Genomic DNA, 27,532 nt, shown 5'->3' with positions numbered 1-27,532 from the left:
AAATAGCCTAAAGAGTTCCAACAGATGGAGGAGGACTTTTGATTAAAAAATAAATTCTGACTCACGATTCAGTTTTCTGGATGTAATAAAAAAAGAGTCCATGAATATGAATAGTGCTGGAAAGAATGGAGTGGAGATGAAGGGAGGTGAGAGGGAAAGGCACTGAAAGAGCTGAGCTGATTTACCTACTTGCCTCTAATGTCTGTCAGGAAAATTCTTTGGTTTTGCTGTAGCACTGATGAAAGAAAACAAGGCCATCAGTGGACTCATGAAATTTTCCTGTGATGGATTCCATGGAAAAACCCTGCTGGCTGAGTGGTACTTCTGAAGAATCCTTTCAAATTGTGCCTGTTAATAAAAAAATGCTGGGAAAACTTTGGCTAAATAGAGCAGAGCAGGGAAGTCAAAGATTCTTTTTATTTCCCTCCACCTCTTCTAAGTAAAAATTACCAGTAAGAACACAGAATGACATAAAAATTGTGCATCTCTTTGTGGGGACTGGAAATATATTTAAGGAAGTCATGTCCATGCATTCAGACCCAATTTCTACATTTTAGAGTAAAGGGGAAATGAGGAACTAAAACATCCCTGACACCTTCCCAGCTCTGGTCTTGTACTGAAAGGACCCACAGGGCACAAGGGGTTGCAAAAACCACAAGATTTTCAAGACTCTGCATGGGTAGGGCAGTTCTTCATGAAATATCTGAAACCACAGCACTCTAATTTTAGAATCAGACCTTCTCAAGCTTCCTTTATGACAGCTCCTCTGGCCCTATAATCACATCATTGGTGGCTAAACATCTTGAACAAGGACAGAATATGAAACACACAATATGATTAAAACCTACATTATGGCTGATGTAATATCCCAGAACCTATTATTGTACTTGGGCAGGAGGAAAGAATCTAATTAAACATTTATTTAATATTAAAATACAAACCAAAGTATCAATGTTGGACAGTAATGCAGCAACATGTCAACTGGCAAATCTGGATTTTTCACCAAGAAAAATGCATTTCTGTTCACAAATACATGAAATGTTCACGATGGGAACACTGGCACAAAACCCAGCCTGGCACAGGAAACCAGTAACTTCAGGGAAGGAGTTCCAGTCCTGGAGAGTCAGCTGGAGTGGAGCTGTTCACTGGGAGACAGGGAGGCTGCTGTCAGGTGAATCCTGGTACTCACAGTATCAAACACTACTCACTGTGACTGCTGGAGACATGAGGGAATTCAGAGCAGTATTTTCCTACCACAGCCATAGTGAAAGTATTGCTCACAGTTCTGTCACGATGAAAAATATCCATGTTAAAGGGTTCAGCTGAAAGGATTTACCACAGAACAGCAGTTCTCTTTAACACAGGTAACTCATGTTGCTTTTTGTATTAAAGTTCAAAATCTCCTCTTGGCTAATATTTACATCACACCCTAAATATTTATAAAATGGTGGAGGAAAACCAAGTGCAAAAGGGTAACACTATCATTTTCTGAAAACAAGCTGCCTTTTAGTTTCTTATTCTTATTATAAATTCAATATCACTATTTAAAAATAATTAATATTTCTAAAAATATTACAATACAGGATAAACATTGATTTCTCAGGTGTAATAAAAATATGTTCAAAATAGAGGTTGCGGTTCCAAGTACAAAATATTGCTGTTTGTAAAGGGTAACATGGTTGTAAAACTACTTTTGAGGGCTTATAAAAATACAAAACAATTTGCATTTACTGAGTGCATAATTATATATTAGTGCAAAAAAAAAAACCAAAAGGAAAAGGGTATATTTGCAGTCAGGAGAGAACTGTCAGAGATTGGCAGAGGTCCGTAAAACATGGAATCTTTTCAGAGTCATTCTTATCAACCCCAAATCCCTATTAATTCTTTCCAAACGATCTTCCAGGGCTTCCTAAAAGGAAGAGTTAAAGAAAAGGAAGAGGAAAAAAAACATTAATAATAGAAAAAATTCAACGATCCTTCTAAAATTAAGAAACTCCTGTTATTCCTGTATTCCTGGTATCCTTTTTGAGGCATTATCAGTATTCTGTTACCACCCAAAAACTAGAGCCAGACCTCCAAACTTTCCATAGAATTTTTATGTGTGTATTTGTAGGTTGTTGTTTTTTTGGCCACATGATTTATGAAACTCCAGGAGATAAACTTGACAAGAACTGGGACAGGCTGATAATTAGGGAGACCCATTTAGCAAAGAGCTGATCACTACAGTGAGTGGCAGTATTGATTTTTTAATTTCAAACTGATTAATTGCTAACAAGGATTAGAATTTAGGAAGTGCTGAAGCTGAAGGCTTCACAGGAACCTTTAAAACACAACTTTGAGACACTTGTTTCTATTAAAAGAGTCTGCAGAGCTTCCCAAAGAAGGCACTTTCCTGTATTCCACCTACACTACTTATTTTTACCTTCTTACTTTCCTCTTTATACTTTCAAGGAGACAAAAAACAACCAACCAAAAACTAAACTTTGCAATTTCTCCTACAGCACAACATCCTCTCCACAGTTTCAGGGATCTATTCCATAGGAACTGCATGCTGTTAATTTATTGCCTTTATCTACCTCTCAGTGTTATCACAAGAACAGACTATTCTTGCAGCAAGTTGGCAAAATCCATCCCATGTACAAAAAATAGAAGATATGAACAATATAAAACAATAACATAAGACCCAAAACCAATCTAAAAATTGCCACAGAAATCACACTACACAGCAGAACTTTCCTCTACATATTCTCAAGTTGTGGAAGAGCAATTTAACAGGACAGTCAGACGTAGAAGCTTTTTCACCTGATTCAGTCTTGCTTGCAAGGTCATTCTTCCACCAGAACAAGGTATTCGACTCAGTGCAGCCTCAATCTAATAACAGAAAACACTTCAGCTGTAAATGAGAGTTTCAAGAGCCAATATGAGCCTTCCCAACTCCTCTTACAAGAAGAGAGGTGATGTGTATGGATTACTGATACAGCTACAGTTTTGTCCTTTAACGCTCACTTCTGTGACCATAATAATATGCCAATCCCCACTCACACTGTGTTGGCATTCCAGTGACTGTTCTTTAATGAAATTAGGGACAGAGAAGGTCTGGAAGTAGAGCAGGGAAGGATAATGGCACGTTCCCAGCGTGACACTAAAATTGTGCACGAATTTCAGCCACGCGCTGCGTGGACATCCGGCTCCATCCCTCCCCTCTCGTACAACAATTATGTTTTGTCACAACTTGAAAACAAAAATAATCTTTGCCTGTTGCTTTTCTTGAGTCAGCTCATCAAAAAGCCTCTCTGTTTCAGCCAGAGTCGTGATCCTTGCTGTGTATTTGAAGTCCTCCTCCCCAGGCGATGCCACCGGCTCATATTTTTGAGCTGTGCTCCTCTCGTCCCAAGCTGCCGCCTTCTTCAGCCCGCTGTTGATGGATTCAGCACAAGAGCTGTGCCTGACACCTGAATGCTGCCTTCCTAGCAACAAAGCAGGGGGATTTTTACATTTTTATATTTGTAATTGTCTGGGAAATGATTGCATAGGACAGAAAAACAAAGTAATAACCGCACAAGCAGCACGATCGTGGCGGTATGTGAACCAAGGACAGTGAAGCAAAGCCTCAGTCCCTTGCCTTAAACAACTTCCCACAAGAATGCAAAACATTTGTAGGGGTCATCTTTCAAGTGATCTTTGTAGCACAACATATTTTTTTGGCTAACAAACAGATTCCTCTATTGTGCTAATTAGGAATTACTTTTACTGGTACATTTCTAAATATCACCAAGCAGAGCAGCTGTCAGGCAAACACCAGGCTAAATAAATGCATCAGTAAAAACAAAAGCAGAACATTGTGACAAGGATTAGAAAAGTGAGAAAAGATTTGCTTCAATCAATCATTTAAAAATCTGAAAGAGCTGGTTTTATTAGAGTTACTCTTTGCTATCTGTAATGCAATGTTTAGCAATAGAATTTTATTAGTATGACTCAGGTACATCTTAATATAGACCCCCCCTAAGATATGCATTGGATAACTGAGTTAAGCACAGGGAAATGTATTGCCCTTCTTCCTCAATTTAATTATTTTTCTTGTTCTGCCGTGTTTGTGCACACATATATACATAAAAATAAAATACTGTATGAATGGTATATCTCTGGCTCCAGGGATAAGACAAGACTTTTAAAAGAGGACTTTTATAAGTTGGACTTTGTCAAATCAAGGGTCAGCTTTCCAGTTAAGCAGTTGTTACCACTGTGGAAGGAACTGTGGTACAAAAATATAGCAGATTTTCCCCCCACTTTGACAGATTACCTTCTGCATCATCTAGTGAGAGAAACTGGAGCCTTTTCCTTGGGTTATTGTGCTGTAAAGTAGATGTAGCACCAGTTTCCAGGTCATCTAGAAGTATATCAAACCTACAGAGCAGGAAGCACACAGCAATGACTTGTTAGAAATCAGGGATCAGGCAATACAGAATTTTCTACTTTTTCACCTTTTGGTTAAACGAACAATTTTTTTTATAAAACTATTTATATCCCACAGCCACTGCAAGTCTTCTGATTCCTGTTCATAGCACCATGCCCCAATGTCCTCCTATTTGCACACACCAAAACCTCTCATTTGTGTGACTTTCTCTCAGAGCCTCACCAAGCTGTTGCTCCTGAACACCCTGAGCTCCTGTTTCATCATCCTCAGGAACTCTCAGAGTGGTGCTGGACATTTCTTATTTCTCACACACATGCCCTACACTTTAATCTCACAACTAAGTGTGTTCTCAAACTCTGTAAGCTTTGCTAAGCAAAAATTTTGATAGAAACCATAGTATTTAGGAAGTTAGCAGAAAGGTAAGTTTATGTGTATTTTAAAATGCTTGTAGCTACCAGGACAAGTAGGAAGGTCCTACTTTCAACTTTTATTCACATCTGATCTGCACTTACTCTACAGAACAATTCTTCTTTAACTACTTGTGACTGATCAATGTTGTGTCACTAACAAACCCAACATCCCTTCTACATTTTCCTTGCCAGATTTTAAAAAGTAAAACTCAGCTTTATATTCAGAAAACTTCACATGACTCACTTTCTAGACAAGAACCAGCAGCATTGAGCCTCTATAATAAACATCCTCCTGCTCTAGTAATGATCAGAACACAACTGTAATCACCACACTCGTACCTTGTCACTGTGTTTTCATTCCTGCCAAGCAAATGGCTGAATCCAGGGGAGAGGTTTTCTTTTGGAGATCGTTTTGGGCTGTACGTCACAGACACTGGTGCCAACATTATCTCTCTTCTTGCTGCAAAAGACAAATTATGTTTATCTACCTTAAACCTCCCAGTGCAGTACCTCCCACTCATGTGCTTACAGCTTAAAAGAATGCTTTTCAAAGCTGTCTACACGTTTATTTAAATTTGATGAAAAGTGCATCACAACACGGAGAAATGAAAATAAACTCAGAGCTCTCACATTTGCTGTGATTACAGACATTCTCCTTTTCAGACTGTCAGAGTAATGCAGGAATCCTGCCTCTATTTTGCTCTCTCCTAGAGCAGCCTGTCATTGTTTGCTCCTACTTTTTGAGTAACACAAAGCAAACTTGAGAAAAGCACTGACTTGGAGTGTTGGGTTTCCTGTTGGAAGGAGGAAGGGACGATGATCTCTGGCCTGAAGGGGAGCTGAACCTTTTGGGTCTGTGTTGGTCCTTCCCTTTCTCTGGGGTGGCAACTAAAGAAGCTTCAACAAACCCAACAGTTTGACGTCGATTTGATGTTTCTAGTTAAAAGAAAAAAAAGTTGTTATATTAATCAATCTTTTTCAATATGAGAACTCACGAATATTCTCCTGAATAACAAATGACAAAGGCTGCACTTAAGTCTCCCTCACATCAACATATTTGTGCTGTTTTGTTCCAGTCTCTCTTCTACTCACAGAATAGACAGCTTAACTCATGGAAAAGGATCTTTGCAGAGTGGGGGCCTTTCTTTCCTTTTTTTAATAGAGAAACTGTGGAAATCAGACAAAAGCATCTTTTGAGAAAGAAAGCTGGAGTACCTGCCTGAGCCAAGAGTACAAGCATTTAAGAAAGACTTGATGTTTCTCACAACAAGGCTCCTAAATCCCTGCTGTTACAACAGCTCAGTGCAGTCTCACACACACCAGCTTCCTTAATAACATTCCAATACAACACCATGAGAACAAAACTCAAGTGGATGTACAGCCAGAGCTTTCTTAGGGCTCCATTAACTGTTTATAAATACTGAGATATTCTTAGAAAAGAGGACACTGATGAGTCTCCAGCTTGAGACCCAACAGCAACCTTTGCCTTCCCTCTATTCTAAACAAGTCACTTAACTATCTAATTTTGAATTTTCTTAGAAAAACTCCAGCAGTTTGCATGCTAACACTGTTTTTATCCCTTCGCTGAAGCCTGATGGACTTGAATGCTGAGAATACCAAAACTAAAAGATACGCAGACAAAGTAAAACATGCCCAGGAATATAAAAATAAGAGTTACTGGCTGGTGCGTCTTCTTTGTCTGTCTGTGTCCCCCAGTCTTTAAATACTTTTCCTTCTTCGAGTTCTTTAAAGGCTTTTATAATTGGTGCTTCTGACATCTCATTTTCTTTCTTTTCTATTGTGTTTGTTGAAGAGTCTTCCTGTGAAGAATCTTTTTCAGGAGGAGAGTGATACCTTAAAGGATGTGAAGCAGTGGAGGGAAAAAAATGATCAAATTTTTAATGGAGTGTTTTGTTTTTAAGTAATTGTACAGCACCTACAACATTGAGAATTTTTTTTTTAACTCTATTTAACAAGTACAAAATCTAGAAATTGAAATCTAGTCAATACAAGTTTTTACAAGTGTTCTACTTTATTAATTTTAGAAGTGTTCCACTTTCCCTCATAGTGAATACTGAAGGAAACCAACTCACCTGGAAGGAATATAGTTTTCTTCTAATCTGTTATCTTTGGGGCTTTCCTGGCCTTCCAAAGGCTGGCCAGTGAAGATGGAATATTCAGCTCCTGGTATCAGCCACTTTCTCCTGCTGACATCAGGAGTTCCCAACTTGCTGTGGGAACAAAAAGCTTCAAAATTACAAAAGGCTTTGGAGTTTTTCTTTGGGGTTTTTTTGTTGGTTTTTTTTTGTTGTTTGTTTGGTTTTTTTGTTTGGTTGGTTGGTTTTGGGGTTTTTTTGTGGTTTTTTGTGGGGTTTTTTTGTTTGGTTTTTTTTTTGTTGTTTTTTGGTTTGGTTTGGTTTTTTTGTTGTTGTTGTTTGTTTTTTATTTTAAAGAAAAAGCTGCTATTTATTCCAGTAAACAGAAAGAAATGTACAATAAACTTGTAAATACCGTGGGAAAAAATAACTGCTTTTTAAAACATGTTTGTAAAGCAAAAGTGCAATATTTTTTTAAAAAAAGTCCTATGTTGAGGTTTCAGTCTAAATTACACAATATGCTCAGAATTCTAAGCTCCACAACAATCTTCCTGTAATTTAATGCTGCTTACTCAGACCAAGGTTTGGGTAACAGTAGTTCCCAACTAATTACATGAAAACATTTGGTGGAGATTATTGCAGTAGTTCAGAGCATCTGATCCCAGCTTTCCTTTGGACACCAAATATTAGAAAAAGAAAACACAAAAAACAAAAACCAGGAAAAAGCCACCATTGATGATGTGAGTGATAGACTAATAAGCATCTGTTTCTATATTCTTATCTTGAAAAGTCAAAAGAACAATGTGATTTTTACACACAGCAAAGTAGATAATTAGAAAAAAAGGGTCTTGTTTACCCAAGCTATGAACCATAAGTACTATTGTGTAAATCTATCCTGCTGGGCATTCAATTGGAATGAGGCTTTCCTTGAGCCTCTGAGATCAGTCAGGGACAGATTAACTTCTAAATCCATATTGGCTCTTACATCCCCCTCCCTGATGAACATGGTCTGCCCTGCCCAGGTCTTCCTTTTTTCTGTTCATTGTTGAGGGATCTGGTTCAGAAATATTAAAAGAGCTCTAAACAGAAATCTGTCCCTCTAATATATTAATACATAAATTACTTGCATCTTTGTAATCAACAAAAATCAGATCTACCAAAACACATACAAGTGGATATCCACAAATCACATCAATTATCATTTTGAGCTTCACAGCATCAGTGCTGAACTGGGAGAGACACTGAAGAAACCATAACTAAGTAATGAAAAAAGAAGGGGGACAAAGTTTTTCAGGTCTTTAAAACATAAAAAAAACCCTCAAACAAAAAAAAACCAACAAAGAAACAAACAAACAAAAGAACACAGATCAATTTTAATTCTCTTAACATAAATTCCCAATTCAAACTGGAGTGTGCATTGTCACTGAACTCCCACCCTACTCTCAGGATATGTTAAGAGAATTAAATAAATTCAACTACAAACTATATTTAGAACCATAAAAAGTTGTGATCAGCCTTTCAAATCAATGACACATATGGAAAACCTCCGATGTCTTGTTGGAGTATTAGATTTTATTCCCAAATTCTTCGGTGAGTGTGGAAATCCCAACTCAGCTGAGCAATTGAGACCCATCTAACACTCATTTGGGAAGACCAAAGACACTCTGGTCCATTATCCAAAGTACTGATTTGGGTTTCACAATTTCTTGGAATGTGAAGTCTCTGGATTTTGTTACATGTGTTTAATCCAGTTTAGCCTGTGGACTGACCTCATCTTGATCCACTTTTAGCCAACACATGTTAAAAAATATTCCAAACACAGGACCTGTTTTCCTGTTGTTGGAACATTCACTCACTTGGCACAAGAGGTTCTCAAACGGTTCTCGGTGATGTGGCGAAGTTTCAACATATTTTCATGTTCCACCTGCTTGAGCTGAGCTTCAAGTTTTAAAATTGTCCTAAAGGGGAAGCAGTAAAGATGCATTAGGAGATGATTTCAATGACACAAAAGATACACCATATTTCTTAGTTTATTCATTTTTATTCAGATATCCTGGATGAAGCAGGAGAACAAGAGAAACTGCTGCATTTCTATGTATCTCCGTATCTATCTAAGTACAGATATAAATATGGATTGGAATTCCAAGTTAAATAAATCAGGTAACCTGGCTAGAAAGACAGGACCAGGAGATGTTGCTGTGGAAGCAGAAGAAGTAGAAAAAAACACGTATCCTAAAATAACAAGATTTTTAGTGTGTACAAGTAACATCAAACAACGGGAATGCTTCATAAAATGTAATTAAACTGGCAAGATCTACAGCCTTCATTATCTAGGAGTTGCTGTTTAGGCCATAGTCTGTATTTCATATTGGTAAAAAAGTAATAAGTTTCACAGTTACCTTTTTAAATCAGAAATCTGTGTGTTTGCATCAAGCAATTTGTTTTCAGTTGTATTTAATGTATCCTACAAGAACACAAAGAAAAAAGTGAAAAGCCCAGAAGTGCACTAAAAGAAAAACAAGTAACTCCACATCAGTCTCAAGAACACTCCATTAAATACACCTTCAAAGGGTCCATTAAATTTCCTTGGCTTTGATTTTGCAGTATTTTTGCTGTCTGTGATTGGAAAATAATATATTCCAAATTCCCCCTTTTCCCTCCAGGGCTCTGCAGATGGAGTAAGAAGCTCTCAGTAAAAATAAACATGGATCTTTCCATCTGAGCTTTTTTCAAAATGCATCAGTTAATTCAGCAAATTCTATGGCACATTATCACATTTGGTTTTTTAATTAACTGGAGTGCACCTACCTTTACTCTTTCATGTTCTTTTCCAAGGGACTCGTATTCTCCTAAAAGCTAAAACAGAACAAAAGAACACAAAAACTCACACTGAGACCATCCACAATTAACAGACTGCTGTAAAATCATCCCAACTGCTTGTCTACCACATGCAGAAACACTACAGGGGATAACAAACACTATTAAAGGACATTTTTGTAAATTCTTCTTATCATCTTCTAATTGGAACAAGAAGTTATAGATGGGACAAGAGGAGACAGAGCTACTTACAGAATGTATTTCTAATTTTCAAATTCTCTCTCTCTAAAGAAACTGAATGAATGAACCACTAAAATTCCTCATTGACCTTAAAACTGACTTTGTATTTTGAAATCTCAATTGTAAAAAAGAAGTTAGAGCATGAAGTAGCTTTTCCAGCTAATACCCATTTGGCCAATCCATTTAAACATTCCATAAAGCTATTCCTGAAGAATTGGAGGAACAATTCCTTTGATTCAGCCTAAAATCACACACAATGAACAGTTTTATCAAGCTGTGATGAGGTATGAGAAATTTAGTCCATCTCCAACAAACTTAAGAGAGGAAAAAAATAACTTTCTAAAATAATTTCACATACTGTCTTCAAAAATAAAATTAACTAAGAGTAATAAATACCTGAGACTGACTATGGGAGGAGTTATCAAGTACACATAAGCTGCCTTAAATAATTGTTTTTAAATATCTATTAGTGTCACCCAGCCTACAAGGAGTCAGCTGAGTCATTTCTGCTGTGTTAGTTGTGCATTAAGACTTTCCAGTTGGAAACTCGAAGCAGTTTCCACACCCAGGACAGACTTCCTGTTGTCCATTTTCTCACTTACATTCTGAAACATTTTGTTTTCTTCCTTTAGCCTCGTGTTTTTATTATCAGATAACCTGTAGGCCTTCTCAAAAGCTTCCTCCAGCTCCTTGAGCCTGGACTGCAGGCGGCTGATGGTGTTGTCCTTCTCCTTGTGGGTCGTCCGCATCTCCTCGATCCGCTCCTGCAGAACCTTGGAAGTGCTGCTGAGGGCCTGGAAACGCTCCCTCCACTCTGCCTGGAGGGGAGAAAACGTCCTTTATAAACACTTCCCTGGCAGATTATTTATTTCAGTGCAAAGTGCAACCTGAAATCATCTAAACAGAAAACAAGGGTACACCTGGACATGAATTAAACAGGATTTTTTGCTCATTTCTGTGATGCTTCAAGAATGAAAGTGAAGACTGAAAACACCAAAGATGTATTTATTTTACAGGACTTATAATATCTAGAGATGAAGCCTTTAATCTCAGATGATTGATTTGCTTCCCAGCATAGAAAAATGTCTAAGAAAGGTGGAATTGGTCTCTGCAGGTGTCCAACTTACAAGACAAAGTGTCCTGTGATTTGACTAATAAATGCAGCATTTATTTATGCATACCCAAAGAGGTCTGGCCTAGCCAAAACCAGTGTAAATATACTTAGGGAAAAGAGTATTGTTGCCCCAGCACAGGTGAGATTTGCTTTTATCACAGCTTGAATAAGAAAGTAGTTAAAACAAAATCAATAAATTAGGAAATTTAGAGAGAAACATGATAAACACATCACAATATTTCCCTCTTGAGCTCTGTTTGATCCTTTCTAACCGGGAAAAAGGTTCATGAGTAAAAGTGCTGAGGATTCAGGTAGGGAGTCCCAAGAAACTCAGCTGGGAAAATCACTGGTGTAACACGCTGGCTGACGTCACATAGTAAGACAAAGGTTGAAAATAAAAAGACAAAAGCACAGAAACACGGATCAGCTTAACAGTGAACAAGCTTTCCTCTCACTCTTTCACTTAAAAAGCAACTTGATTTAAGAACATACACTTACCACTTGCTTTTCCAGCAGATTATTCTTATTTTCCAGGGCTTTTATGCGAGCACTGGCTTCATTCAGAGCTGCATCCAACTGCTCACACCTATTGATAACGTACAGATTACACAAATCTTCAAATAACAAATCTACATTTTATAGCCTTCTTTCCTTCCTCAAGCCTCCCCATGAATTTTGGTGCCCAGCCTGTGACCTCCTCCTACTTTGACTCAGTAAGACTGCCCAGAAGTCAGCTTTGAAAGTAGACATTAGTGCTGGAAGTACAAAAGAGTCCCAGCTACCCACACACTTTCTCGATTATTCTGAAGGACATAAACTCTGTGAAGTATTTTAGCTGTCTAAATTTGCAATATGTATTTTGACTGGCAATAATGATACAAAAATCTCATCAATATTCTATATATAGCAACCTTTCAAGCTCTGTCTAATGGAATACACAGGTGGGGCACACAGAGGGCAGCACAAATCCCCCAGTGAATTCAACATTGGTCCTGTATCATCTGGAGTTTTCACATGAAGGGTTAAGAAGGACAACATAGATCATTCCTATTCAAATTGCTTAGGATACCTCTGCCTGACAGCCATTCCTGAGGAAAGCTTCTACTGGCTCCAGCAACAATCAGGCCAAATGAACTGATTTTCATAGAATCATGGAATGGTTTGGGTTGGAAGGGACCTTAAAGATCATCCAGTTCCACCCCCCTGCCATGGGCAGGGACACCTTCCACTATCCCAGTTTCCTCTAAGCCCCATCTAACCTGGCCTTGGACACTGCCAAGGATGGGGCAGCCACAGCTTGAACAGCTGCATTAAATAATGCAAAAGTTACATTTAATAGGGAAGTATTAGTATCACAGATCCATGAAATCTTCAGAACTGAAGAGTGATGTAAACTTTTCAAGACATTCTAACACAAGGATGCCCAGTTTTGAAAGTGTAAAGAACACCACCAAAAGAGGAAGACAACAAGGAAGGACAAACAGCACCTGTCAGCAAGACTTTGATTGATTTTCTTCAGGTCCTCAGCAGAAGCAGTTCTCTGACTTGCCTCCAGCTGCTGCTTTAAGCTCTGGATCTCCGAGTCATAGTAAGCTCGGAGATCAGCGATGTGTCGAGCGTGTTTCTCCCTCAGGTTCTGCCTAATCCTGTTTTTAAAATTAAGAATTAAAAAAAAAAAAAAAATCCAGCTATCTGTATGTAATCATTTGGATATTTCATTCAGAGTGAACTCTGAGTACAAATCTCTCTCACAAAACTTTTTTCCATTCGAATTAAAGCAAAGAAAGTTTTGTCATCTAAGGCAGAGAATTCTTTGCATTAATACAACTAGAAATTATGATTATTATATACAAATAATACATACAAACACAATACAAAGCTTACAGGGCCTGACACATGGAATATATGCCCTGTCTGCCTGTCCACGTGCAAAGCATGAGAGCTTCAACAGTGAATATTTATTTTTCCTAAGTCCAGTAGTTCTGTGCTTCTCCCACCATTTGACTCTAAAGAAGAAAACAGACCCCCCCTCCCAAACTTTGAAATTCTCTGCCTAAATAAACCCCCTCATGCAGCCTGTAAAGGAAGGATGTATTTTTATTTTTATGTATAAAGAGAAATAACCAAATAAAACCTAGGAAATTGTTTTGCCTTCCAGTTAAGGCTTTGACGCCCAAGGAAGACAAAACACAAATATTGTGCCTTGGAATAAATTGTATGGTGTAAAGAAGACTAAATATTGTGGTCTAAAGAAAATTAATAGGACGGTTAAAGAACGACAATTGTAAGAAGTGGAAAATGACTGTTCTATTTATACTCCAGCTATATTTTAAGGGGGGGAAAAAGAAGAAAAAAGGAGAAAAAAAGCAGGAATGTCCAGCTCTGTTCTAAGCAAACTGAATTCACATATTTTCTTTGGTTCACTACTATTGTTTCACTTCTTCCATGAAAGTAACAACTCTGCCTTTTAAAAAAGGAAAAATTACTTACTGTGACATTACCACAGGGTCTTCAACAGGTGCTACTGAAAGACTATAATCTGGCAAAGTGTTGTCAGCACACTGAGTAACAGAGGATGGAGTTAAAGTCAGTGTTTCTTCCTCCTCAGTGCTGACTGAACTAGCATGGTCAGCATCCCTGTATGCCTTTGGAAAAGGGGAGCTGCTCCTGTTTTCACTTTGGAACGGGTGATTTCTCCAGAAGTCCAAGTGCACGGCTCTGCTGCTGGCAGGGTGTTTGGGAGAATCATCTAACTGAGAAGAGTGACTTGTCTGTGAGAAAGAGTCTGTGTCACAATGACTTGAAAATCCTGGCTCTGCCATAGAGTCTGGAGAAAAGGGAGTAATCTCTTCAGGAATATTGAAAAAACAGCGTCCCTGGTTCTGCTGACCTGGTTTCATGTGCAGGGTTGGGTCCAACGTCAAGATCTAGGAAATAAGTTACAATGCTAAAAAACTGTGATTTAACTTTTCCTCTTTGAAATGGAGTTGATCTGAAGACACCAGTAAAGCATATAACACTGCAGGCATTACACTGAATATTAATGCAGTCATTTAGTAGTGACAATAAGAAGGTGCCTCTAACACTCAATGACAATACACATTCCCAAATTTCTAAGTTTCCATTAATAAAGAACATATCCAACATCTGTAGCTGTCTAGAAAACCTTTGAAATTTCACTTACACAAACAGAAGGTCTACGATATCTGTTTATATGTTGAAACAACACCTTTGTAGGTTACAAAAGCAATTCATGAATTATCTACACAATACAGTCACATCATTACTGGATTATGTACAGGACTGAGAGCTGTATAAAAAAAGAGAGATGATAAAGAATCATTTCCACAACCTGTGCCTGTCCTGTTTCATGGGAAGCACTAAGAAAATCCCGCTTGTGCCACTGCAGTTCCAGTGCATTCCATGAGCTGCAGCCTCAGCACAGGCAGAGCCGTCCCTGCACCATCCTCAAGGTTGTGCTGCAAAGGTGCCTCTTCACTCCGGGTGTTCTCAGAGGTTCTTTTCAGCTGGATCCTTTCCCGGGCTGGTTCATCCCTCGGCTGCTCAAACTGCTGTTCCAGCAAAACACTGGAGGTGGCAGCAGGGGCCAGTTCATGTGAAACCAGCCTGTATTCAACATATCCTCAACTGAGATGGGAAGTAAAGAAATTCATGTTACCTCTGGTGGGTGACTTGACTGGGAAGAAGGCAAAACACTCTGGTCTGGCATCTGCTTGTTTTCCCTTTGTCTTTTATGATAAATATCCTTCAGGGATGACAACTTCCTTTCCTCAGCAGAAGACAACTTCAACAGGCAAAATTGCTACATTACTTTTTCTGAACACAATCCTCCATCCCCAAAATAAATAAATAAAAAAGTTTTGGGGTGGGTTTAGCTAATAAGGCAGTTCAGGACAGAAGGCAGCTTTATTCAATGCACCCAGGCTAAAAAAGGGTCTTTAAGGAGGCACCTTTAATACACTAGTGAGTCACTTTTCATGTCCTACAGAGTTTCTTTTGAGTAACAAAAGAAGGTCAATAAATTCCAAGTGAGGTTAGTTGGGGTACAGGAATAATGAAGGAGCAGAGTAGGAAAGACTGAGTTAACAACAGAGTTCTCACAGAGAAGTTAAATTCTGGAGGGCTGGTTCTTTCCATCATAGGAAAAAAAAAAACAAAGATGACAAGGAATTACATGACAACTTTTAACCACATACAAAGTTTACCTGATCTGGTGATACTTTTGTGGAGAAAACATCAGCAAACTCACTTCTGAAATTCTCTGGTAGAGTGTGATACATCTCCTTTTCATCTAACTTCCAGTATGAAAGTCCTGACAAGAAGAAACATCAAAAGAAAAAAAAAAAAAAAAGAAAAAAGACAAATTTCAAGCTCGAGGCTATAGAACAGGAATCCCAAAATCCATTAGTGAAATGTTATTTTGTCTTGAACAAGAATGCTGTGTTAGTTATTTGCATCTACTGCTTAAGGATCTTATTAGAGCATTTGTTACCAGGAGTGACAAAAATCTCAGTGCAAGGCACAGGCAACATAACCAGCATCACATCACACAGCACCACAGTCACTGATGGGTGTTGAGGGGAAAAATCCTCAATTATCACAGACTTTCATATTTCTAATGATTCCAGTGTAGCACTTAAAACTGTTATCACCCAAGGGATAATCCCAGGCAGCCACTGGATACTGCAGACTCCTCAGTTTGGTGTTGAACAGCTCTCTGTAACATGCAAAAGGACAGACTGCCAGGACTAAGGGGTGGCACAAGAGGAACAGACACAGACTCAACCCCACTTCAGTTTTTTATGTGTGTCCCTCTCTCAGTGGCTTGTGAAGCAGCAATAATTATACACAGTTTGCAGGGCTGCATCTCTGTGCCCCTGTTTGTTACTGACAGGAATCCACCCTGTTATGATCAAAATATGGGAATTAGTTTTTTGGCTTTCATCAAAAAAAAAAAAAAACCCACAACCCCCAAACCATGAAAAACCACCACCAACCACCCCTCATATCCAGCCCCCAGAACAACAAAGCCAAACCATGAACACAAAAAAGCAATCTAAGAATCACCACATTACCAGGTCAGTGATGCTCACATTTGAAGCATCATTTGATACCTTGCCATGATTTTAATAGTAATTATGTTACGAAACAGTTTTAAACACAAAGCTCAGCTTTGAATCTTGGGAAATTTGGAAAAAAAAAAAAACAACTGCTGCATGTCCTACATCTGCCAGCAGTGATACAAAGGAGCTGCATCAGTTTGAAAAGCGGTGCAAGAAAAGCAGAATTATGCTAAATCAAAGCCTGTCAGTGCTTAAATCCTCCTCACCTCCCTGGAGTTACTGGAGATGCATTCCAGCAAGAGCACTGAAAAATGAGAATTCCAAAGAAAAGGAAATTTAAGTACAAGAAATTAACTCTACCTGAAGCTTCAGACACCAAGGAATTGGGACTTTCCTTCGGTTGGTTGAGGTAAAAAGTGTAAGGTGGCAAAGCAGCATCAGTAAGGTTTGTCTAAAATTACAATGGGAAAATAAATTTATAAGGAAAATCACAAGGCAAGGAAAAAAAAAACATCAAGGGTATAATTTTTTTTAAATTGCACATAAATGTTACTACTCTTTTTAAGCAAAGAGATTAAATAGAGCATGATCCAAACCTACACAATTTATATTGAAAGCAATCACAGTTGAAAGGGAAGCTAAGATATGCCTCATAACTTTAAAATATTTATATTTTTATACATATTTATACAGATATATCACACACACACACACACATATATATATATATATGTATTTCTATTTTCTCTAAAGTGCCTGTGTGCTTGTGGAGCATTTTTGGGATTAGCTGTTACAGAAATACACATTTTGGACAGTCATCTCAACTTTCTTGTTCCTTAAGAGGTACAAGTATACAGAGATGACTTAACAATAAAGAGTTACTTCCTTCCTCATCCTAAGATTGGAATTTCATATATTCAGTTGTTATGACTCCACCTATCCCAAATTTGGAGGTACCACTGTCTGTCATCTCAGACAGACAAGGTATTCCACATCCTTCTGCTCATCACTCCCAACTTTCCAAACTTCCCCAGCTAATCAAAGCAAAACTTTGAAAAGGGTGGGACCAACACAGGGAAAAAAAAAATTCATATTATTTAAGATTTGCCACAACTCTCCTCTTCCTTAACCAAAGGAAGAAGTGGCACTGATATAACAGCAGAGCAACTGAGGAAGGGCAGCTGCTTAGAAATGGTCATCTCACATTCTCTTTTCTGCTCTGCTTAGGGCTTTTTGTTCCATTAGTGCAGCTCAACAACTGTACAAATCCACACACTTCATACAAGTGAGGACTGTAACAGGATAGTAACCACTGAGTTAACAAAAGTAAGAGAGGAAAAAATCAGAACTAAAGCTGTTCAAGTTTTTGCAGGAATTACCATCTCACCTCAAGGCTATTTTGTCCCTCTTAATGTTTTTATTTAGGTATTTCCTTTGCCTAAGGAGGAAGAAAGGAAAATGAAGGAGTAGCAACTGCATTCTTCCAAAGGAACAGAAAGATAAAGCTCTTTTCAAAATCTGAGTTTCTGGCACTAATTTCCTTATGCACCCTCTCCTGTAGCAGAGAGAGAAAAGAAAACCAACCACAGCAGATGCATTGGACTCCTGGTTTGAAAAATCCCCTTAGAGGAATATCTTGTTTCCTCTGACAACAGAAGACTGAAGAGAGCAAACCCAAAGAGCTGCTCTCACCCTTCCTGGATCATCCTCCAAGTGACCACAGGAAAAAAAAAACAGACCCTGCCTTGAATCAAGTGATTCGTATTTGCTAGTTCTGTGCTCTTGTAGAAGCCATTCACAGAGTTGCAGGAATTATTTCCTTAGAAATGGCATAAGGAGAGAGGTTTGTGACATTGAATATGCTGGAAGTCATTCTAAAGCTTCCTAGTTGGGTGTATGATGATTACTCATGCAATCATGTTGCATAACATACTTTTGGATCAGAAATATTATATGTGATTAAACTTCCCTTCTCAAAATAATCAGATTTGTGGACATACACAATTATTAGCTGAAAAGTATGAGCAAGGGGGAACCCAAACTCTTCTCATAAGAAGTATTTTGAGCTGATTCAAACTGAGACTGCTGAGAACACTAAAAAAGCCCAAACCAAACTAAACAAAAAAATCTCTGCAACTTAAAATCCCAGTCTGGAAGAATGTTTGTCCTGGGCAAAGTGGTTAAAGCCTTAACAATACAAAGAATTTTATGTGCCAAAAGAGGCATCAGCAGCTGACAGATCCTTCAAAAGATCCTTCAAAAAATTACAGGGCACCATAAATTGCCATGACCTGAAGCTTCAATTGAGAATGTGGCCATTATCTCCACAAGGAAAGAACATGTGCCACTTGGGGAGGTTGAGACAAAGATTAGGCAGTGAATAAAATAAGCCAAAATCACTGTGTGCCTGAGTATGGAATGATCCAAGAAGTAAACTTTGCCCACATGAACTTTAAATACATGAATGAGAATTGCTAAATGCTAAATATGAAAGGATATGCTGGATGAGAACATACTGTAACTCTGCAAAAATACCAGTGACAAGAATAACATCAGAAAAACACAAGAAAATAAAAAGAGGCTTACATTCTCAAGTGGTGATTTCTTCACTTTCTCATTTTCTTGCATAGAGTTCACACACACTTCATCTGCAGTTATCCTTTTTGGTTGGTTTTGTTTCAACTTTTGTGCCCACGACGTTAAAGATTTACTGGATGGTAAGAAACACACACACATATAAGGAAGGTATTTCCCCCAACACATCTACAACAAATAAACACTGCAGATGCAAACCTGCATCACACAGAGACATCAGGCTAAACAAATATATTTATCTACCAAGCAGCAAAGTTTTTACAATCAAGAGGTTCCATTCAATTCTTGCATGTTCCCAGTGACCAACAGCTGTTTACTCAATGGGAACTGTCTACAATAAATTAATATACTTGGAAAGTTTATCACTTACCTGGGTTTCTTCCCACATGGAGCTTCATCAACTTTATGCTCAAATTCAGCAGGAAAAACTAAAATGTTGTTCCTTCCCGGTGAACAATTTTCCTCTATTCTTTTTGGTAAAAGTTCTGTTTTATTTTGAACACTGGCTACAATTGCATCACTCTGCAACCCCGCTCCATCCCTGTGTCCTTGGGAAGTTTTCTCCATGGAATCTGTGGCCCTGCTGGTGCTGTTGGCCGTGCCAGGGTTCAGCTCGGAGGTGGAGAGCGTTCCATACCCGCTGTTCATGGAGGTGTCGCTCCCGCAACATTCCTGCTGCAGGTCGGATGCACTGGGCTGGCTTTCTGCTTCACTGGATCTGAGCTGATGGACAATGCTCTCGTGTTCCTCGAAGAGCTCAGATCGCATCCCCATTGGAATTGCTAGTGGTGGAAAAGTGTCTGGAAGCGTGGCAGGCAAACCCCGGCTCCTGCCGGCTCCCCAACTGCTGCTCCCAAACTTCACCAGCTGCCTGATCTCAGCCTGAATCAGCTGCACAAAAGGGAAAGGCGGGATTGCCATGAGATGCTGGCACAAATCACATCTGTATTTTGATGCTTCATGTGATTAGTGACAGAATTAGAGCACTTATTTCATAGGACTCCAAGATGTGCAGACACCTCATGCATGAAGGAGATCAGTACGTACTGCGCGCAACAGTAAAATGTCCATGGGAACAATCCTTCATTCCATGCAGTGAATTCCAGGTCTCAGGAGTCATTAATTCATGTAAAAAACATGCATGAATGTATTCACCGACTGCCTTCAGAACTACAGTCACCTCCCAGCCAGCTGAAGAAATACAAACTATCCACAAACGTGGGACAGAAATGTTTTGCTGAATTCAGGTCTAAACCAATTTTTAACTTGGATATACACTTTTAAAGACTGCAAGGATGCCTCACTGGAAGGATTAACCATTCCTCTATTATGCTAATAGGAATAATGTACCTCTGTAAGATTATTTGCATAAAATTTGACTTTAAAATACCCAATTTAGATATTATGGCATAATACAAAGATCTACATTTAGATTGCTCTGGTGTCCGATGGAATGGAACAAACCTATGACTGGATCACTCCATTTAACAGGTTACTTAGTTTACAATGTCTGCAGAGAGTTATTTCAGTACATAAGTAATTTCTTTTTAAGTTTTACAGTTGTGCACTGGAAGTACTGAAACAGCTCTGAGAAACAAGTGATGCCTTTGCCAAGGGCTATGGAAAGATTTCCCATTAGTGCCCATGGGCAGCACTTCCCCGGAGTTATCTCGAGATTACTGAACTGCAGGAGCACACAACTCTTCTTACATGTGACAAGACCAACATATAGAGTTCCTTTCAATAACATATTTCAAACTAATTCCCTCAGGAAAGGCAAAAAAAAAAAGACCTTGCAATAATTTTTGAGAACATGGAACTCCTGTCTTTTCACAGGACTACAGGACATCACTCACACATGAACAGCAACTGGGAAGCACAAACTGAACAAAAATCATTTGTTCTCTTAAAGTAAGAAATAAAAAATAAGACAATTTCAGAGGAACCTACTTGTAACTCTAGTCAGGACCAAGCCTCAGATGTTTTATTGACTTGCAACAGAATTAACAATTGAATTTCAGCTCAGTCCTTCTATGCCAAAAACAACAAACAAACAAAAAGCTTGGGATGAAGTTTTCTTCCTTAATAAAGTTTTTTGTTCTATTAGTGATTTCAATCATGAGTGCAGCAATTGTTTGCACTTTAATTCTGTGACTGAACTCTGTCAGAAAGGTAGGGAAGGGAGAACAAAAGGGAAAAAACAGAACTGGGGGTGAGGAGGGAGATCAGATTCCCTGCTGACATTTAATCTTTGTCATTAATACCCTGTGTTGGAAAAGTGAAAGGCTACAATTCCAGCTAAAGTGCATTTTAACTTCTCTTTGCATAGTCACAAATAATTGCAAGAGATGGAAAAACCTGGGAAAAATAAGATAAGGTTTCTAAAGTTTAGGGATCGTAGGAAAATTTGGTTTTAAATCCTTTTCACAAAGTCTGATCTTAGGATGATCCACAGGTGGTGACAGCTCATTGTATTGCCTATTGTATAGGTCACATAAGCCAAGGACTGACCCCACTGATTCCAAAATGAACTCAAGGTCTTTTGATCCCTATTTTCACAAGGATGAAGATGTACTTTCATAAGCACAGTTGGTCTTGAAACCCAGCCTAGAGCAAGCCTTATCTCAGGCATGTCAATGCTAATGCAGCATCTTGCTTTTCTACCCCAAATAGATTATTATTTTTGTCTTTTTATTATTCTTAGTAGAATGTGTTGAGCTGCCTGTGTTTTCAGCAGGTCTCTGGCACAGCAGTTAAAGTTTGGAACAGCTCCATTTATTTTATCTAATGCACTCATACAACTGAGTGGTAGCTGTTAATTTTGTATTTAGTGTGGCAATTCATGCAGTTAGTAAGTCCCTGCTGGCACCACGCCCCTCAGCTCTTCCAGAGGTAGCCTTTCCTATTAAAAAAGACAAAAACCAGCCAAGCCAACAAAATGGATTAGTAAAGACTATGATCAACAAGTGAATCAAACCACTACAGTAAGAGGAAGGCAATAACACAGGTAACAAAACACTGGTGGGACGAAAATGCCAAGATGGGAGGCACAGGGGAGGAGGTGAGGCAGGAGAAACAGGATAAAAGGACAGTACCTCTTGTTAACTCAGCTCAGGAACTGCTGATTATTACTAGTGTGGAGGGCACCAGGAAAGGGAAGGGAGAAACAGCAACCAAAATGATGAGGATATTAAGCATTGTATATTTACAGTATTACTGTCTCTTATACATACAAAGACACTTCTCCTGTTCTAAAGGATAAATGTGGTTCAGCAAAAATGTGAACCTTCACAGAGGTCATTTTTCATTATTAGAAAGGAGACTGTTCAACTGAAGGGTGAAATAAGTGTTCAGCTGTTACAGTGATGGTTTTCCTACGCTATGCTGTCTGGACAAGTAGTACAACATTTTCTAATGAAAAGAAAGCTACAATGGCTCAAAATCAGAAATTAAACAGTCTAACAGTTAATAAAAACCATCTTGTACCTACAAAATCCAGTTATCATGTGGGCATTCTGAACCAAATGTTTGTGAAAACAAAACAATAGAAAACAGATAATCAACAAATCTCTTCTGAAATGGTTCCTACCCGTTAACCTGTTAATTAGCCAAGGTTGTCTCAAATATGCATCCAGTAAACAGCATTCCAGTTGTCCACTTCCATTACCTGCCTCTCTGCATTGTTTTGGAGGGGTGTGGGGTTGGAGGGAGAAAAGAAACATTCAGCCTCATCTACCCACATGGCCAAATCATTACTTACTTGGATTTGATGGTGGAACTGCTCTTGCTGGGCAACTATTTGTTGCTGACATTGCTTTTCTACCAGTCTCAGCAGCTGTAGCCACCTTGTCTATTAAATCACAAAGTAAAATAATTAAAGCACAGTCATATTGCATCTCTCACCTCTTCCTGTAGCTACAAATAGCTTTGCAATCCTATACTTAGGTGTTGACATAATGCAAAGCTGAGTAACAGCACCGTGGTTTCCCACCCCACCACCCCTGCAGCCCCCAATGTGTCAATCAGTGGGAACTAAAAGAAGAAACAGCTGGCAGGAAAGTACAGTCGAATTTTGGAAAGGCAGATCCAGTTCAATTAATTAAAGGCAAGTTTAAAATTGAAAATTAAACATCCCTCCATTCAGGGAACCATTTACTTCAATAAAAAACTCTTCAGCAATCCTGCTGAAGGCCATGATGCAAAAATATGCAATAAAAAAAAAATTAATTAAAAAAATCAAATGTATAGCATTCCTAAAACATGGCAAAATCTGATGTTTAAAAACTATTTTATGCCAATGTTTATGGAGCCTGGTGCTTGAAGCACAGGACACAGACATCAATATTCTGTTTCTGGAGGTGTTAAAGAGAACCCAAATTAAGCATCTGCCAAGAGACACTGTGATGGATCACAGCCAGAAAGCTCAAAAATTCTGCAGGAACAAGCCCATGGTGTGGAAAACTAATGTTCCTTATGATGACTAAATATAATGATAACATATAAAATAAAAAAGGACAAAAACCTTCAGAAAAGTGTTCGGGAGAATAAGTTCATTGAAACTCCATCATTATTTTTTTTTGTGTTGTTTTAAATCGGAATCAAACTAATCACCTACACTTCTTTACAAATGGAACATATAAATAAATCAAGCAAAACAGAACCATTTTTAGAAAGAAAAATTCTATTTTCTAGGATCACTTCAGATCAGTTTGAAGTGCTACAGTTTTAAAGGTTTAAATTTTTCAGTTCAAAAACTTTGGGGGGAAAATATTCACATCTGTATTGTAAAACATAAGATAGACAGATAAAATAGTGGAAAATGCTAAGATAAAATTGCAATAAAATCCAGCCAGGTGATTAGTTCATACGTGTAACAGGATCTGTCCCATCAAGAATAAACACATATATGTGTATATATAAATCCATATATGGATCTTGCTGCTGAACTACATCATTAGATTTGCCTTCCAAAATGCAGAGCAAATACATTAATACAACTTTTTTAAATAAACCTGAACATCAGTTACCTCACAGTTCTTCACAATTTCCGTGTCAGCATTTCCAATGGCCTGGATGTCTTGCATAAAGGAGGCAAACAGTTCAACAGAACCAGGCTTTAATGAGGACCTGGTATTCCCTGAGTAACCAGAAACTCCATTGGGATTGGATGAAGGACTTCTAGTGAAACATGAGGAAAAATAGCTCAATTATTTATTGTGTCAGTTGTGCAACACAGTGGCCAAAACAATGCACTACATATGCTGGGCAGCCAGAAAAGAATTATACACTTAATTTATACTGAGCCTCTCATCATCTTGAAATAAAAATGATAAATTCACGAGGAGGTTTTTCAAGCCAATGTCAAAGAATCCACAGTGTGCTTCACCCTTATCCTACACACTGTGAAATGCAGTAGCTTTCCAAGGAGAGAGACAGGATCATCAGCACAGATATCGCTGCTCACTGGTACAAACATCAACAAATACAGCTTTGCATCAAACTCATGTGATTCCTCAGAGAGCCTGAGGTCAGAAGCTCACAGAGCTGAGCTTCTGTGGAGCAATGGTTTAGGAAGGGCAGGACTGAGGCCTCTTGGAGAAGCGACATGGGCAGGAGTGACTTGTAACTCTCATCTTAACAGGGCAGTCAAGAACCACCTCTCACTTAGGCCATCAGGCCATATTTGCACTTCTTATTCCCTGGGAATACCTCAGGCATTAAACAGAAAAAACAACTCAGTTTTCCTAAGCTGCTGCTCTCCAAAAATGACTTCACACAACGCATGAGCTTTCCAAAAAATGATCTCTTACAATTTGGCCAAGACAGGTTCCCTCCTTCCTCCCCCATTCTAAGAGACACGAGGCAATGGAAGTTAACTAAGAATTTAAGGAAGACTTCACAGTTCTTTCAGTAAGGCTTTCCTCTAAAAAGAAATCTTTCATCAAGATTATACCTGTGAAAGTAAAAAGAACCCTGAAATATATTGCAATCTTACATATTATTTCACCTTAATAACAACAGTACTGTAAAAACATTTGAACTAAGCAAACCCAAAATAATAAAAATATTTGTTAGGAATTCCTTCAGCACATTACCTGTTACAGTTCAAGTTACAGACAGAGCTGTGGGTGTTTCTGACATCAGAGTCTGCAGAAGACGAAGGGATTTCCTGTACAGAATTCACCACATCCCAGTTTTCCATATCTTGGTCCCAAGTACGTTACCCTGAGAACAGACAGAAATAAGAATCACCTTCTTACTTTAAAAAACCATTTGACTTTGTTGCTTGAAGAAACAGAATTAAAGAGGCAGTTGTTTCGGCTAAACCACCCCAGAAAGTGCAAATATTCCACAACCAGCCCCTCTCCCTTCCCCTGGGCTACACCTGCCAACAGGAGCTCCTCAGTTAACTTCGTGCCTGCTGGGACTCCTACGAGCCAAAGATATTCCTAACTGTGCATCACACCTCTGGACTGGACTGGAAAGGGTGTCAGTGCAAAATGTTCCAGGTAAAACAGTGTTGTTGGGGTTTGGTTGGTTGTTTTTTAAAATCTGAGGCTCCACTGGGCATTTTCAAGGCTTCTGTGAAAACACCTACTATCAATATATTTAAATGTGACCAAGGATCTGCAACTTCACTGGGAGAAACACGTTCACCAAAAATAATAAACACAAGACCCACTGAGTTAAATAAACTGCACTTGACCAATTTTGCCATTTCTGTGTCTAATATCTGGCTCACTTTTTTCACAGATCACTTGCTTCATTGTTATTATATAACACTAATTCAGAAAGCTTTGAAACTGTTCTGAGCTACATTTCTTAGAGATTAATAAAACAACAAAAAAAGCAGTCAGACAGGAATCCCACAGCAGTTCAAAACAGCAGCTGGTTAACTGAAAGCATCATAAATAAATAAACACACAATACTTGTGCCATAGTCTTACAACACTCAAAGTAGGGTGGCTGTAGAGAGACTAAAAGATTTTTCTACTTTCACCAAGAAAACACCTGAAATATATTAATTAATCAGTTCTTATATAGTGCTTATTTCAGCATGTTCTACACCCTGGTGAATTCAGCCCTTGTTATAACACTGAAGAAAAACCTTATGATCATTTCACAGATGGACAGTAAAAAGAGACATTAGGAAATATCCTGTGATAATGCCAAGAACAAATTCCTGCTGCCTTAAAGAAGCACAACACCTCCAAAGCACGACCATTCCTCTTTACAGGCCTTACAAAGACATGCTGATGGGTTGTACAGACTCACGTTTTCATCATTTTAAGTGCATAGAGATGTATCTCTAATAGATAGCTACAGAAATATAAAATATTTCCACCAGAAGGAAACTGAGAGACAACTGTCTCATTTTTCCCTGTTTTCTTGGAGCCTGTTTGGCTCAGCAGAAATGTTTTTTGGGTACTCACTCACACCATCTCCTCTGGGTAGGGCTGAAAACGCCAGAATTCAAAGGAAGTTACCAGAGACACACATATCCCTTTGGCAGAGCTTCTTGGGATAAAGAAGGAGAAAAAAAAAAAAAAAAAAGCTTTCTTCTTTTTCTAGCGGTCAGAAGTCTGGAAAACTTGGAGGTTATCAGACTTGGCAGCTAAAGCTGATGCTGTGGGAGTGTCTCTGGAGCAGCTGGATGTGGGATCAGTCCCCCCCAGGATGGAACCATGGGCGGCCTATCTCAGCAGCACAGCAATGGGTGGGACTTAGCTGTGACACAGGCTCGTTTCATAACCTCATTACGAGTCTGTTCGCAATAAAAACAATATTTAGTGAGCTATAACGGGGCTGCGGGAGCGCTGAGCCGCCATCCCTCGACTCCGCAGCACAGCACGGTCCTTATACGGCCACGACGCTGCATTAAGGGGCAGGCTCGGAAAAAACAACCCGTGAGGTGTTTTAACTCTGAAATATCAGCGCCGGTTTCGCCGCAAACGCCGGGGCCGGCACAGCCCCGGAGCCCGGGAGGTTCCGCATCGCCCCCCGAGCCAGACCCGCTCCCTTCCGATCCCTCGCAGGTCCCTCAGGGCTCCTCGGAGCACCCTCGCCGCCAGGCCCCGCGTCCCCAGGAACCTTCTGCGGGACCCCGCGACGGGACAACGAGCCGGGGCCGCAGCGCCGCGGTGTCCTCAGGAACGGCCCCGGCCTCAAGGGCTCAGCCCCCGCGGGGACCCCTCTCGCCACGTCTGCGCCCCCGGGACCGCCTCCCTTCAGCCCGTGCCCCCTCCCCGGCCCCGTGTGGGCTTCCTGCTCTCACAAGCGCCGCGTCCCTCCCGCGGTGCCCCCACACCCGTCCCCGGGCACCTCCCGCTCCCCTCACGGTCCCGTCCCTTCCCCAGCGCCCCCCCCGACTCCGCCCCCCCCGCCCCCTTCGGGCCAAGCCCCGCCCCCGCGCTCCGCGGTGTTGACAGCGCCGCCGCCTCTGATTGGCTGGAGCGCCCGCCACTCTCCGGGCGAAGGGGCGGGGCGACGGGGGCGGCTCCGCGGCTCCGGGACGCGTCGCTGGGACGGGGCCAAACGCGGCGGCGCTGGCCCCGCGGGCCCGCCCGGTTCCTTACCCGCATCGCTGGGAGCCCGCGGCGTCCAGCCAGCCGCGTCCCGCCGCGGCCGTGAGGCGATGGAGAGGCGCGGGCCCTGCGCCGCCCGCCCGGCGATTGGCGGCCCCGAGTTTCGAACCGTGGGAAGGGTAGAGGGCGCTCCGGACCGAGCGCCGCGCGCTGATTGGCCGCCTCGAGCGCGCGCCG

General features: G+C 39.9%; 1 protein-coding gene across 7 annotated transcripts; it reads right to left on the bottom strand.

Moving 5' to 3' along the window:
• Positions 1 to 1,710: 1,710 nt before the first annotated feature.
• Positions 1,711 to 27,405, bottom strand: MPHOSPH9 (M-phase phosphoprotein 9). 7 transcript variants are annotated; one of them, XM_017814276.1, is made up of 24 exons: positions 27,347 to 27,405; positions 24,866 to 24,995; positions 23,798 to 23,948; positions 22,531 to 22,620; positions 19,141 to 19,661; positions 18,762 to 18,885; positions 16,536 to 16,626; positions 15,318 to 15,424; positions 14,771 to 14,896; positions 13,582 to 14,018; positions 12,579 to 12,737; positions 11,590 to 11,677; positions 10,580 to 10,795; positions 9,729 to 9,776; positions 9,320 to 9,384; positions 8,777 to 8,878; positions 6,918 to 7,055; positions 6,503 to 6,678; positions 5,602 to 5,760; positions 5,164 to 5,284; positions 4,301 to 4,404; positions 3,256 to 3,467; positions 2,803 to 2,871; positions 1,711 to 1,909 (listed from the first exon to the last, which is right to left on the bottom strand). In XM_017814276.1, the coding sequence occupies exons 2-24, from the start codon at positions 24,970 to 24,972 to the stop codon at positions 1,808 to 1,810; spliced, it is 3,513 nt and encodes a 1,170-aa protein (XP_017669765.1). In that variant the 5' UTR covers positions 24,973 to 24,995; positions 27,347 to 27,405; the 3' UTR covers positions 1,711 to 1,807. The 7 variants fall into 7 exon arrangements, with proteins under 7 accessions (XP_017669765.1, XP_017669763.1, XP_017669762.1 ...); XM_017814274.1 differs by lacking the exon at positions 27,347 to 27,405 and adding an exon at positions 26,208 to 26,999; XM_017814273.1 differs by lacking the exon at positions 27,347 to 27,405 and adding an exon at positions 26,204 to 26,998.
• Positions 27,406 to 27,532: the final 127 nt, after the last annotated feature.

The sequence above is a fragment of the Lepidothrix coronata genome, unplaced genomic scaffold, assembly GCF_001604755.1.
Source record: "Lepidothrix coronata isolate B3197 unplaced genomic scaffold, Lepidothrix_coronata-1.0 Scaffold44, whole genome shotgun sequence".
Classification (NCBI taxonomy): Eukaryota; Metazoa; Chordata; class Aves; order Passeriformes; family Pipridae; genus Lepidothrix; species Lepidothrix coronata.
This window is presented reverse-complemented; position numbering and strand designations above follow the sequence as displayed.